Source organism: Myotis daubentonii, chromosome 12 (assembly GCF_963259705.1).
Source record: "Myotis daubentonii chromosome 12, mMyoDau2.1, whole genome shotgun sequence".
Lineage (NCBI taxonomy): Eukaryota > Metazoa > Chordata > Mammalia > Chiroptera > Vespertilionidae > Myotis > Myotis daubentonii.
The window spans coordinates 57426221-57440304 of NC_081851.1; the positions used below are offsets into that span (position 1 = coordinate 57426221).

The 14084-nt window shown below is 33.9% G+C and overlaps 1 protein-coding gene across 3 annotated transcripts in view; it reads left to right on the top strand.

The window, feature by feature from the left end:
* Window positions 1–14084, top strand: part of LRPPRC (leucine rich pentatricopeptide repeat containing) — a 91608-nt gene that overhangs the window by 20488 nt on the left and 57036 nt on the right. For all 3 annotated transcript variants that reach the window (XM_059659964.1, XM_059659967.1, XM_059659966.1), the window contains exons 9-14: window positions 90–235; window positions 470–575; window positions 657–764; window positions 4874–4992; window positions 6397–6490; window positions 10720–10786. In XM_059659964.1, the coding sequence (XP_059515947.1) occupies window positions 90–235; window positions 470–575; window positions 657–764; window positions 4874–4992; window positions 6397–6490; window positions 10720–10786 (640 nt within the window). The remainder of the gene's footprint in view (window positions 1–89; window positions 236–469; window positions 576–656; window positions 765–4873; window positions 4993–6396; window positions 6491–10719; window positions 10787–14084) is intronic.

Sequence of the window (14084 nt, forward strand, 5' to 3'; positions counted from 1 at the left end):
TGTTGTTCATAAATTTGTCTTTCATATTGGTTGAAGTGTAAAAGTATTATTCAGTTCAGTAACAAAAGATGTCTTTGTTTTCTTCCCAGATGCAATGAACCTTATTTTGCTTTTAGTCACTGAAAAATTGGAAGATACAGCATTGCAAGTTTTATTAGCATGTCCTTTTTCAAAGGAAGATGGTCTGAATGACTTTGGCAGTTTCTTTTTACGGCACTGTGTGACTATGAATACGGTATTCTGTTCATTTTTACATTGTAGACAGTGTAATGGGTAGTGAAATAAGATTTTTTAAAAGTATAAGGAACTGTTATGAGATTAGACCAAACATAAATACTATGAAAACTTTTTTTTTGTATTGTAAGATGATGGATAAAAAGAGGATGAGAGGTTCAGACTTTGAACCCAAAAGTGTTAGAATATTTGCAGAAGATCAAAGGGAGCTGATGTGTTCTTTTTTTCCCCCTAGCCTGCAGAGAAGCTGAAAGACTACTGTAAGAAGTTAAAGGAAGCCAAGCTGCATACATCTCCTTTGCAGTTCACACTGCAGTGTGCTTTACTAGCCAATAAAACTGGTACTGTATTCTCATAATTAAAACCAACAAAAATAAGTTTTTCTGGGGTAGCTTTGTAATATTTAATGGTATCTCTTTCAGATTTGGCAAAAGCTCTAATGAAGGCTCTGAAGGAAGAAGATTTTCCTATCAGAACTCATTATTTCTGGCCACTGCTAGTTGGACATCAGAAGGAGAAAAATGTTCAAGGTTAGGTCTTGCCTTTTACAGATTTAGATTTATAATGGCTCAGAGATCCATGGTAGCAGTTTCTATACACATCTAATTGAATTCTTTGGGAAAGCGTACTTATTCCTGAGTACGAGATCTCCTGAGAAAATTGAGTTGATTTAAATCATAGTAAAATATCATCAGCATTTAAAAAACCAAATGGTAATGGATTTCTTTCATCTTAATTGCACTAATTTTATTTATTAATTCATGTCTGATTTTGATACTCAAACTTGTGAGTATAGTTTTAAATAAATAGTTCATTATTTTTATGTTTTTCTAAAACTCTTTAGTTTTTTATTTTATAAATAGAGTTTGAAATAAGTTTGCCTCACCTTTTTGAAGATAAAGTTATATATAATTAGACCATTTTCTTTGTGGACCAGTCTCTTTCTCCTTAACAGAGCTGAGTTATAATAATAGGAAAGACAGAAAAACTTTCATTGCACAATGAGTGCTCATGACCTGACAGCCTGCTGATTGAAGGGCAGAAATGTTCAGTCTTTCAGGTTCTTAAGTACATTTAAGCATTTAGCATACTTTTTTCTTGTACACATGGGATATCTATAGGATATGAATAAGAATTGGACAAATATTAAATTTTAGAGTACAGTATCTAATTCTTTGGTTTGCATTATTGGTAATTCAGAAAGAGTAGTATCATAAAAAGATGCTTTTAACGGAAGTACTTCCCCCTTGGGGAAACAAAAAATGGTCTTTTTCATTTTATCTCAAAGTGTAATGTGCTTAGAATGAGATGCAGAGTTGTTAGTATGACATTGGGTGACAAACAGAATGCACAAACAACAAAAAAAGTGCTTTTAGCAGACTTTCATATTGCAATTTTATTTTAAATATATAGCTGTCTTCTGGCCTGAAGGAAATAGTGAAACAAGTATTCCCTAATTGTTTCTAGCTATAAAAGTTTCTAAATCCTTTTTAGAAAAATCTTTGGAAAACAATATGCTAGTTGATTAACTCTTTGCATAACCTCTAATTCTGAAAGCTTGAAGAAGTAATCTTTAATCCATATTTTTGAACCATAGAAAGTTTACATCGTTCCATAAAAATGAGTGGGCATGTAAGTAAGTATTGTCCACCTTTCCACAGATATGAAAATATTTTTGGGTCTCTTGTTTAGATGTTTGTTGCTTCATTAGGTAAATTTGCTTTCCTCAGCAATAGCACTGTATCTAGTCTTGAATTGGATATCATATTTTCACACTTAGTACATACAAAAGGTAATTTTTTTCTGTACATGTAGCTCACACTAGTAGAAAAGTGGGCATTTTATCTTGAATCTCTTTTCTAAGAACCTTAGAATTTAGGTTTGTGAGGTGTCTTATTGAAAGCTCAAATTATATTGATGAAGGAACTGAGAGCCACAGAGAGATTTAGTGAGTGACCTTAAGTTCCACATCTAGCTGTCAGTAGTGCTGGGATTGCATGTGAGGATTTCTGCCCTCCCTACTAGACGTTTGTAAATACTGTGCTAAATTTATTTTATGAAAATTTTTAGCTATTGATTAAAAATTAGATACTGATTTTTGCATTAGGGGCATTTAAAAAAGTGTTACCAAGTTTTTTAATCAGTGAAGGTTTTAAAAAAAGTAATTTGTCTTCCAGTTACAGTTGACATGCAATATATTAGTTTCAGGTGTTTCAACATAGTGTTTAGACATTTATATATCTTACAAAGTGACCACCTTCGTGAGTACCCATCTAACACCATACCTAGTTATTACCATATTATTTTATTCCCTGCGCTGTACTTAACATCCCTATGACTTTATAACTGACAGTTTGTACTTCTTAATCTCTTTCACCTTTTTTATCCATTCCCCAACCTCCCAGAGTCAGTGAAGGTTTATCTGGAAAAATAGAAAAGTTGAGAAAGGTAACTTGAGAGTACAAGATATTGTCAATTGTTTTACAGTTTTTAAAAACTAGTTTCTCCTTTGCAGGAGATTCAGAAATATAGTAAAGTAACATATTCTACAACCTTCCTTCATGTAACAGGGAAATGGCAGTATATAATCTCTAGTTTCTTTAGTGTAAGGTAAGCAACTAACATTCTTATTACTGCAGTGAGTTTATTCTTTGTCCAGGGAAAGTCACATATAAAAGAAGAAAATAATGGCTGTAGTGATGGAGGTTGTAGAGGAATGTTTCCTGTGGAATAAATAAAACCATTCAGGATAAGAAAGATATTTAGGATCAGATCAAATTGCACCAAGAGTTTTCAACAATAGGGTGATCAAATTTTTATTGAATTCTGGAATTTTTCTGGCTGTGAATTTAGCCTCTTACAATGACTTCCTCGTGGTTCATCTTACTAGTATATTTCTTTGTGGCACAAATGGAAAAGTCATCACTTAGAATTTTAGCAAGTTGGCCTGAATAAGAAGAAATAACCCAGAATAACTAAGGATCTACATCTCTTGGTATATTTAGAAACTATAAAAATAAGAATATAAGAAGGGTAAAATATATGGAAGAGCCGATAATAAAGCCTAAATGCCAGTTGAGTAAAGTGTTTGAATAGAGAGTATTTTCAAAAAGTAAGAAATTGGGTCCTAATAAAGTGAGTGCTCTGGTTAGAGTCTAAAATCACATAAATGGTCATAGTTTGTGAAAGTTGATCAGGTAAACCATTTATCTTTCCCAAAAGTTTGAACTATTTTAATTCTTTTTTTTAAAAATATATTTTATTGATTTTTTACAGAGAGGAAGGGAGAGAGATAGAGAGTCAGAAACATCGATGAGAGAGAAACATCCATCAACCGCCTCCTGCACATCCCCCACTGGGGATGTGCCTGCAACCCAGGTACATGCCCTTGACCGGAATCGAACCTGGGACCTTTCAGTCCGCAGGCCGATGCTCTATCCACTGAGCCAAACTGGTTTCGACTATTTTAATTCTTATAAAATTTTTGGGGTGGGAACTTTCCTCTAGAATCATAAACTTTCTTATGACAATATTTGAAATTTTTTATTAGATTGTTTATTTAGTCTTAGTTTAGATTTTTTAAGTTCACAGAGCTTTGGGATCCGTGTTATGATTATTTTAATCTTTTTAAAAAAGAAATATGAATTGTATTTTTTAGAGAATGTAGGTATGTCAGATCAGTCACCTTTTTTCTCCTTACTGATAAATGTTTCTTCCCATCTGACTATATTATTATTTTTTTAAAAATCCTCACTTGGGTCACGCCTTAAGAGAGAGAGAGAGACACTGATGTGAGAGTGAAACATCAATCAGTTGTATGCGGCCCAACTGGGGATCAAACCTGCAGTCAGGGTATGTGCCTTGAGCAGTAATCGAACCTGTAACATTTTGGTATATGGGACAATGCTCCAACCAGCCTAGTGAGCTACACCAGCCAGAGCCTGACTGTGTTACTGAAGTGAATATTTTTGGTATACTTCCTGAGAGTGCCTGAGGTATTGAGTGAACTTATCTGAGGGAGTAAGTGAACCCAGATCTTATTAAACCTATTTTAGTTTCGGTTAGAAAAAATATATGTTATAAGTGCTAGTAACACAGGTCGTCTGGTAAGCAGAATGTACTCTTCCTCCTGATAAACATTATTGGAAAAAAAATGAATTAAGAGAATAAAAAGTATTTGAGGTGTAGATGATTAGGTGAATTGTTTTGTACAGAATAAAGTTATCAGTATGTTGACCATTTTCACACATTAGAAAATTATATGGTTACCTTATGCTACATTTATTCTACATAATATCTAAGGAAATTTTAAAAATTCTTAGAGTGTTTTAAAATGAGAAAATTAAATCATTATTGTTACTATTAACATTTATTTAATACTTTTAGGGTTTCACACATTATTTTCTTTTAATTTTTATGACTGCCTTGAGAGGTAAGTAGGGAGCATTATTATAATCTCTTCTATATTAAGAATTTCACTTATCTTATTTCCCAGTTCTGTTATTTTTCTGCTTTCTTTTTTAGGCAAACAAAATGCTAAGTATTCTTCATTATGATTCAGAAGCTGAATGAACTAAACTTTCAGATCTTTTGTTAATTTATTCCAAATTCTTCATCTCGGTGCTTTTAAATTTTATAGGTATAGTTAAAGTCCTCAAAGAAATGCATGAAATGGGAGTAAATCCTGATCAGGAGACATACGTAAATTATGTGTTTCCATCCTTTGATAGTGTAAAGTCGGTTCGTGCTGTATTGCAGGTGAGTTAAAATATGATTTTAATTTCATAATTAAATTGAATGTCTTGCCTCCCTAATGTTTTGTGTGACTAAAAAGTAAAAAGTCATTAAGCTGAGCACTAAAAATGGTCGTGTTTGTATGCAGTTTTCTAAAGTTTTGTAAAAATATTGGTAAATCTTAAAAAACTTTAAAGTAAAGCAGCATTATTGTGTGTTGAAAGATAATATGCCAATATCAGAAAATATTTAAATAAAACATTATTTGCGCCTTAATCCCACTATGTAATGCAGCTATAATTTTCATTTTTTGAATATTACTTTTCACTTCTATATGAATTTTCATAATACACTCATTATATTTACTATTCTGTTTTTTAAAAATAATCTTTTGTTTGACTCCAAAGCATTATTTTCCTGACCACTGTGTCCTGTCTGCATGAGAACAGTGAAGGCCTTTATGAAGAAATAGACTTTTGTATCAGCAAGGGTTGCACTTTCCATGTTCTCCATTTTCAAAACAAAGTGCTACATACAATTAGGGACAACATGGCAGAGCATCAAATACTTTAATAAGAAATATTTTGTTCAAAATATCTGGTTCCTAGGTGGTTATTCCATGATGCCTTGACTTTTTTAATATTAGAGCATTCTTTTCTTTCTTTGAAATAATTAACATAATTACAACCTTCTGAAGGATAGAGTTTACGTCTTGAGTGTCTTTACCTCTCTTCTCTGAGTTCTTAGCAGGGTATTTTGAGCCTGTACATATTTTATTGTTAAAAAAAGAATTAAAAAAGTAATTTCCTACATATTCTTATTTCCCTAAATCTCCTTTTTTTAACTTGGCACCTTTCCATTATAGTGTGTAACTCTACCAATTATTTTTTATGCTTGCATGCTGTGTTATTGTATGGATATACCATAATTTATTTTTTTTCATTGCTTATTATTGATTGGGTGGTTTTTAATATTGTGCTATTATACTGTGACTTAGAAAGTATATTTGAGCTAATTTTTGGCTTCTGTACTTTAATTATTAAATGATCATGTTAGGAAAAGTGAAAACCACTTGGAGATAAATTAAATTTTATTTTTACCTCACTAACTGTCCCAAATGTCATTTTAGATCAGTGCATTCAATTTTCATTTTATTTTAAATTAGAGAATTGTTCTAAATGTTATCAATAGTAAATTTTTCCTAGAAGGAAGGCATTCTAAGGGTAACAAATTATCTAAATTTAAAGATATGCATTTAATTTGTAATGTTGGAACTGTTGCTGAAGTTCAGTTACTTGATTTACATATTCTAGAAATGAAGGATTGTCAGAATATGGTGATATAAATAAATGGGAAAATAGGAAATTTGAATAGCATATCAACATGTTTTCAGCTAAGGCATAATATTGAAATGTGCTTTATCCCTAGGAAAATGGATGTCCATTTGACAATAATATATTTTCTCAAGCTGAATTGAGAAGTGAAGTAATAAGTGGGAACTTAGACTATGTTTTATCATTTTGTAAGTATGCAACATTAGCAGTAAACTTGATAGGTGTGGTTTTAGTTACTAATGAAAGCATACAGGATAGTTATTGCCCTCAATGCCTACCTTAGTGTAGTTCAAGGTAATTTCCTTGAAAGCAAGGAATTTTTTATGTTTTGTTTAAGTCAAACTGATAACACAGCTTATGATTTGATCTTGTGGATAATTTGGATGTAATTTTGAAGTTAAAAGAACCTTAGAGATAACATGGTGGTAGGTAAAACTGGGGATCCAGAAGACTTGGATTTTGTTTATGGGACCTGGAATAAGCCTCTCTACCTTTCTTTGCTTCAGTTTCATGAAATGGGGACAGTATTACCTATCTATCTACTTTGTGGAAGTTGTGAAAATCATAATGAGATACTGTGCCTGAAACTGTTTGCTAAACTAACTTCTAGTTTAGCTGTAAGTTACATAAAGCCAGTCCTCAGTAACAAAAACACAGCAAATTTTTACTAAATTCTTTTAAATGCAAAGTTGCTTTACAATGTTCATCATGTTAATAAAATTACCTCCATTGATAGATAAAGGAAGGCATAGAGAAGTTAAATGACTTGCCCACAGTTAGCAGTTTGGCTAGAACCAACATTTTCTATCTTCAACCTTGTTCTTTTCACCAATAGTACATTTTAATAATTAGGACATTTCTTAACGTCTTCACTTTTTAACATATTTATGATGTTACTTGGGAGTTTTTTCGATCTTGTGAAGAAATTATTATTTAAAAACAAAACACAAACTTTAATTTCTAACCCCTAGAACAGGGGTGGGCAACCTTTTTGTGAGTGCGTGCCAAAACCAGCAAAATCTCTGACTCAAAATTCTTCTGCATGCCAACCCTAATTTTTTGAAAACATGTTACGCCTACTTGATATCTCTTAAGGTGTACGTATGTGAAGAACCTTGAAGAAATAATAAAATTCATTCGAGTGACAAAAACACAGTATATAATGATGAAAAATACATTTATTTTTTAATGTATACACGTACACTGATAGTCCGACAGAAAACTTTATGACTCCGTTTGATATTATCAGTGGGACTTTTGCTGCTGCATCACTGATGACAGAGATTTTACATCAGGTTTATATTTCGTGACCTTCAGAGATATGCGCGAGCTACTACTTTCATCCACCAGGCTACTCCTATTATGAGACTTAACAAAATTCATCACTGAGAACAAAGATTCACAAGTGTATGTGGATGAAACCAAAACACTGGTCGGATCTAGGAAGGCAGGGAGAGTTAAGGCAGAGGCATAGAAATTGCTCTTCCCATCTCTTGTCAATCCATGTCTATGGTCTTTAAGATAACTTGTTATGCAAAATTATTTATTTATCTAAGATGCACCTACACTGAATTTATCTGAAAAATGAAAAAGTCGATATTAAGAAAAAAATTGTAAATGGAAGATTATAAGAGGGTATCGCATGCCAGCAAAAGTTACTGGCTTGCCATGTTTGGCACGCGTGCCAGGGGTTGCCCACCCCTGCCCTAGAATATTAAAAGTTAAGCTCTGATTAATGTATATTCAATTTTATAGGTGGAAACTTTGTAAAAACCAGATAATTGGTATATATTATCTGTGTATATGTTATTTAAAATAGTTCATAATATTGTAAAGAAAAGACAAAATATTCAGTATGAAAATTAGTGACGGTTAGGGGTGTAGTTATTTGAGTTGAAGGTTGTGTAATAATGCTGGCTGCTGTCTGCGTGTATTGATTTTGCCTTCCACTCTATATAATATATAGATTTTCCATTGTGACAAGATGAAAACAGAAACATTAGCTGAGGAATCTGGGCATATACATGAGAGCTGCCATTACTCATAATCATACCATCCATTCCACTTCATTGTCAACCCCTTGATTTTTCAGAGTTGTTTGTTGCTAAGGAAACTAGATGTTTTCTCGCCAGCAGCCTTCAACTTGCTGAGATGTTTCTCCTCGCCTTTTTAATGAATAAAAACTTGACAGTATTCTGTAAAATACTAATTTGAATAGTATAAAAATAAATTTTCAAGAGCTTATTTATTAAATTAGAAAAGAAATTCCGGGAACTTTTAGACTAGAGCAGTTTAGTTCATGCCTGTGTGTGCCTCCTCTCTTCTATTGATTTGCAGGTCTCTGGAGATTAGTTAGTTCTGTAATTGCTGGTAATCACTATCGGCAGCTCCCAGGTCTGCACTTTTGGTTACCATATCACAAGGATGGCTTATCTAGATGGAGTTTGTGGACTAGTAGGAAACATTTTCCCACTTGTGTTTGTAGGCATGAAAAATTAATTTGATCAAGCAAATTAAAGGTTGTTGAAAGACTATTTCCTTGAGTGACTAAATAACATCATTTTAAAAATGATTTTTAGATTTTCAAATCTATATATATAAAAGCGTAATATGCAAAGTATCCCCTCGGGAGTTTGACCGACCGGGAGTTAGATCGCTTCCTATGACGTGCGCTGACCACCAGGGACGGAACAAAGGGAGGCCCCAGCCAACAGCCAGGGAAGGGAGGCCCTGGCCAGCAGCCGCTAGGGACCCTACCTGTGCACAAAATTCATGCACTGGGCCTCTAGTATTGTATTAAAAAACCCTGAGAAACTTATGCTCCTTGGTGAAGAGCTATAACAGGTGGTCTAAAACACTTCTACTTATGTGTATGGGTTAAATTTTTATTCACATTTAGGAGAGATGAGCAAATAATGTTACAATGTACTGTGACTTTTCTCATGAGGTTTTTTTTAAGTTAACCAGGTATAGTATCTTAATCCTCACCTAAACTGTGTGTAGTGATTGTCTTCAGAATTTGCTTCCACTGTGAGTTCCTCTGTAATTCAATTCATTTTGGACCATTCAGTACCCAAATTACATGTTTACTGAAAAGATTAAGTCAATTATTTATAACATGGCACCACTTTTTTAAAAATAAATATCCCGAGTATATTTTTCCCATTGATTTTTGGAGAGAGAGAGAGAGAGAGAGAGAGAGAGAGAGAGAGATTGAGAGAAAAACATTGATGTGAGAGAAACATATTGACTGGTTGCCTCCTGCGTGCACCCCAACTGGGGGCAGGGAGCAAACCCCACAATTGAGGTACATGCCCTTGACCGGGAATTGGTCCTTCAACCCTCTAGTCCAAGGGCTGATGCTCTAACCACTGAGCATCTGGCCAGGGTTAACATGACACCATTTTATTTTATTTTTATTTTACATGGCACCATTTAATGCAGTAACATGGAAAATACATTTAGGAGATACCTACTGTGATTCTATTCCTTGCTACTTAACGTCTGATTCTAATACTAAGGCCAATAAGACTTATAATGTCAGTACTGAAACATACAAGGATGCAGACTGTTAAAAGACAAAATGGGTAGTAGCAAACAAATGATCAGAAAAGTGAAAGATCAGTATAAATCAACTAGAGGCCCAGTGCACGAAATATGTGCAGGGTCCGTAGTGGCTGCCGGCTGCCGGCTGGGGCCTCCCTTCCCCTGTTGCCAGCTGCCAGCCAGGGCCTTCCTTCATTCTGCTCCACTTCCTGGTCAGCACACGCCATAGCAAGCGATCAAACTCCCGGTTGGTCGAACTCCTGAGGGGACACTGCATATTAAGCTTTCATATAAGTAGATTATATAACAAGTAAAGGCCAATTTTATGACTTCAGGTTGTTACTCGCTCATGAAAGCTTGTCATTGATCATAGTGAAAAATAGAATGAGAAAGTGTGAATGGTTTAATAGAACCCAATCCCACTCCCAGAAAAGTTTTCCTCCTCATCTACTGTCTTTAAAGATCAGGGGTACCATAAGGTATTTACATTCTGCCCCTTTGTAGCGCCACACTGCCCATTTAATATGCAGCCTCAGGATTTGTACCAGGCTGACTCTAAGTATGCTAGTAGATTAGTTATTGTCATATATATGAAATAATATGAATAAGTTCATTAGTTATATTTATACACGTGAAAACTAAGTAAAAGTGTTTCAAATGGATAGTTTACATTGTATTATATTTAATATAGTATAGTATATAATACTGCAATATCTAGTAATTATTTATATATGAAAATATTTCCATTTTAAACATAAAATTTCCAAAATGAGTATTAAAAGATATTGGTATAAAAGTGTTTCCAAATAAGTTGATAATTTAAGTTTTTGTCTTTGGTCTGAGATTTAATGATGACAATTTTCTTTTGCAGTGGAATCAAATACATTACCTTTCTCATTTACTTCTTTGAGAGGCACCCTAATTCTAGGCTTTAGGAGGTAAGATGATCACCTTATATGTCCTTTACCTGAATATGGTCTGATTTCTACTGTCTTTTTGACCTACTATATAAGAAAAGACAGATATTATTCTAAATCTTCCAATGTCCTAGTTACCTGAAATGATCTTAAATCTATTTTATTCTTTCTACTAAGTAGTTAAATTGAGTTTATGCAGCCTTTTATACCATCTTTTCCAAGAAATATACACCAATTTGGTAAAGGTCTTATTTTAATGAAGAAAGCACTATTTGAATTATGGCGAATTGGAGTTATAGACAAATTTATATGTATGTTTGATTTATACTTTGAATATTTAATTACAAGGTGACTTTTATTCAATATAATACTGTGTTCCTCCTCTGTGTGCTCAGGGAATGTTAATGACCTTTTTCTTCCCACTTTTGTTTTTTTGAAAACATTCAAACATAAAGAAAAATGGAAATAATAGTAAAGGAAACATCCACATACCCTTTATATAGATTTACCATTTGTTGATATTTTGCAAAATTTACTTTTTTATATACTCTTATAACTTGCTTTCTTATATACTTTCTCAGTATTTACTTGCTTTCTTATATACTCTTTTTCAATATTTACTCGCTTTCTTATATATTCTTTAGATATAGATATATGTATAGCTATGTATATGCACATTGAGGTGGAGCAAACTTGTACATACATACACTGTTACTTCTTTTTTAAAAAAAAATATATTTTATTGATTTTTTACAGAGAGGAAGGGAGAGAGATAGAGAGTTAGAAACATCGATGAGAGAGAAACATCTATCAGCTGCCTCCCGCACATCTCCTACTGGGGATGTGCCCGCAACCCAGGTACATGCCCTTGACCGGAATCGAACCTGGGACCCTTCAGTCCGCAAGCGGACGCTCTAGATCCACTGAGCCAAACCGGTTTCGGCTGTTACTTCTTTTTTACTGAACCACTTGAAGTTGTAGACATACAGATGATACTGGATCCTTCAGCTTACAACTCTTAAAAATAGGTCATCTGTATAATCACCAATATCACTCCAAAAAAAATTAATAATGCTATAATATCACCATATTTAGATTGTCATAGTTCTGACTATTTTGCCTTTTTTTTTTTTTTTTGGTGCCAAAACCTGCCTGTCATATTATTTTTTATTGAGGGTTTAATTAAGGTCATGCATTGCGTTTGATTGCTGTATTTATATTCTCTTAATTGAGAATAGTTCCCTTAACTGTTTTGTCTTTTATGATACTGAGTCCAAGCTACTTTATCTGTAGAATGTACCTGTCACATTTCTGTCTGAATTTTTTTCTCATGATCAGACTCAGATTGAACATTTTTAGCTAGAATACTAAATAGGTGATAAGTATTTCGTATTGTCTCAAGAGTTACAATGTCAGGTGTCAAATATTGGTGCCATCAACTAAGTTTGAATGCTTGGTTATGGTAGTGGTTCCCATATGTCTCCTCTGCAAAGGAACCTTACCCACTTTGTAATTAGTAAGAAGTGTATGGGTAATACTTTGAGACAATGTGTCTATCCTGTTTCCTAGCACCTTTCACTCAGTGCTTTTAGCAGCCATTGGTAATCCTTGTGGAATCAGTTGTTAACAGTGGGATTGCAAAAGGATGAGTATTTAATGACATTCCTAATAGAGTCCAAATTAACTACCTGCAACTCCTGTAAGTATTAGCACATAACAGATCGACTTAGTTAACTCTGTATCAAAAATAATTTTCTCATTGTCAGAAATATTAGAATTTATAGAATATTAAATGATATATCGTAGTCACTTGAGCTAATTCTAAGGGAAACTTGAGTATACCTTTCAGTGTTGGAATTCAAGTTTGGGGATACTTAGCTACCTTTAATATAATCTGCCTCCTGGTGGTTGGTCCAGGGTCTATGAGGCAATAGGTCAGCATGTGTTCTGGAACCTGTTTTGGCCAAGATTAATTTTTTATACTATCCAACAATAATTTTGAAAAACCAACAATGTTTTCTTCATATCTTTTGAAAGTAGTATTTAAGAGGCAATTTAGTATTTCTGTAAATTGATAAGCTCAAGAAATGGTCATTGATTACCAATCTAAAGTTTCCCAATTTATAGATTAAATTGTCTAACCTATGTAGGCAAAAACACCTGTAAAAACTATTTAAATTCAATGCTGCTTAGATAAGGTGAGATTATTTAAGATTATTAGGGAATTTTTACTTTTAACCTTTTTTTTTTAAAGGCTGTTTTTGAGAGTATATTTTAAAGGGCATTTAGATCTAACTGATAAAGTTAGTAAATTCTTATGTCAAATCAAGGGCAAGAAAAAGTTTAGCATAAGTAAGACTTTCTTTTCTCCCAACAGTAATGCTAGCTTTACAAAGTTCAAATGAGAAATATTACTGAAAACCACCACTAGAAATATTGAATCACTTCTAGGAGACAATGTGTCACTGAAGCTAGGTCACAACTTAGCTGGGAGTGTTGCATTTCAAAAAGAGAAATGCTTCAGAATTTCCGTGAAGGCATTTAGGTCTTCATAGTCTACAGAGAAAGATCTCTGTGATCTAAGGAGGAATTTCTTTTTTGTTGTTGTTGTTGTTTTGTTAAACATATATTTTTATTGATTTCAGAGAGGAAGGAAGAGGGAGAGAGAGCTTAGAAATATCAATGATGAGAGAGAATCATTGATCGGCTGCCTCCTGCATGCCCCCCACTGGGGATCGAGCCTGCAACCCAGGCATGTGCCCTTGACTGAAACCGAACCTGGGACCCTTCAGTCCACAAGCCGACGCTCTATCCACCGAGCCAAACCAGCTAGGGCTAAGGAGGAATTTCTGACCCATTGGCAGCAGTCTGAACTTGGCAGGTGGGAGTCTACTGTTGAAGTGGGGCTGCTTTTCATATGTTAAAAAAAAAAAAAATTAAGTTTCTGTTGCTAGTCCTATTGAAGTCACCAAGTTAAATGCCATTAATACTCAGTTTTCTCCTACCCATTCACAGCCCTGAAGAAGCTTACAGTAGGAGACTATTTAAGTAGATGTACTGAATGTATTGACAAAGGGATTTTAATATTTGATTCAGCATCAAATGAAGTAGAAGGTTACATTAATGCCAAGATAAAGGATTGTAATGACATTGATTATGTCTGCTACCTTTTGCACACCCCCTACTGGGGATCAAGCCCACAACCCAGGCATGTGTTCTGACCAGGACTCGAAATGGCCACCTGTTGGTGCATGGACTCAACCAACTGAGCCACGCTGGCCAGGGCAGAATAGATTTTCTTAAACCCAGCTTATTAATG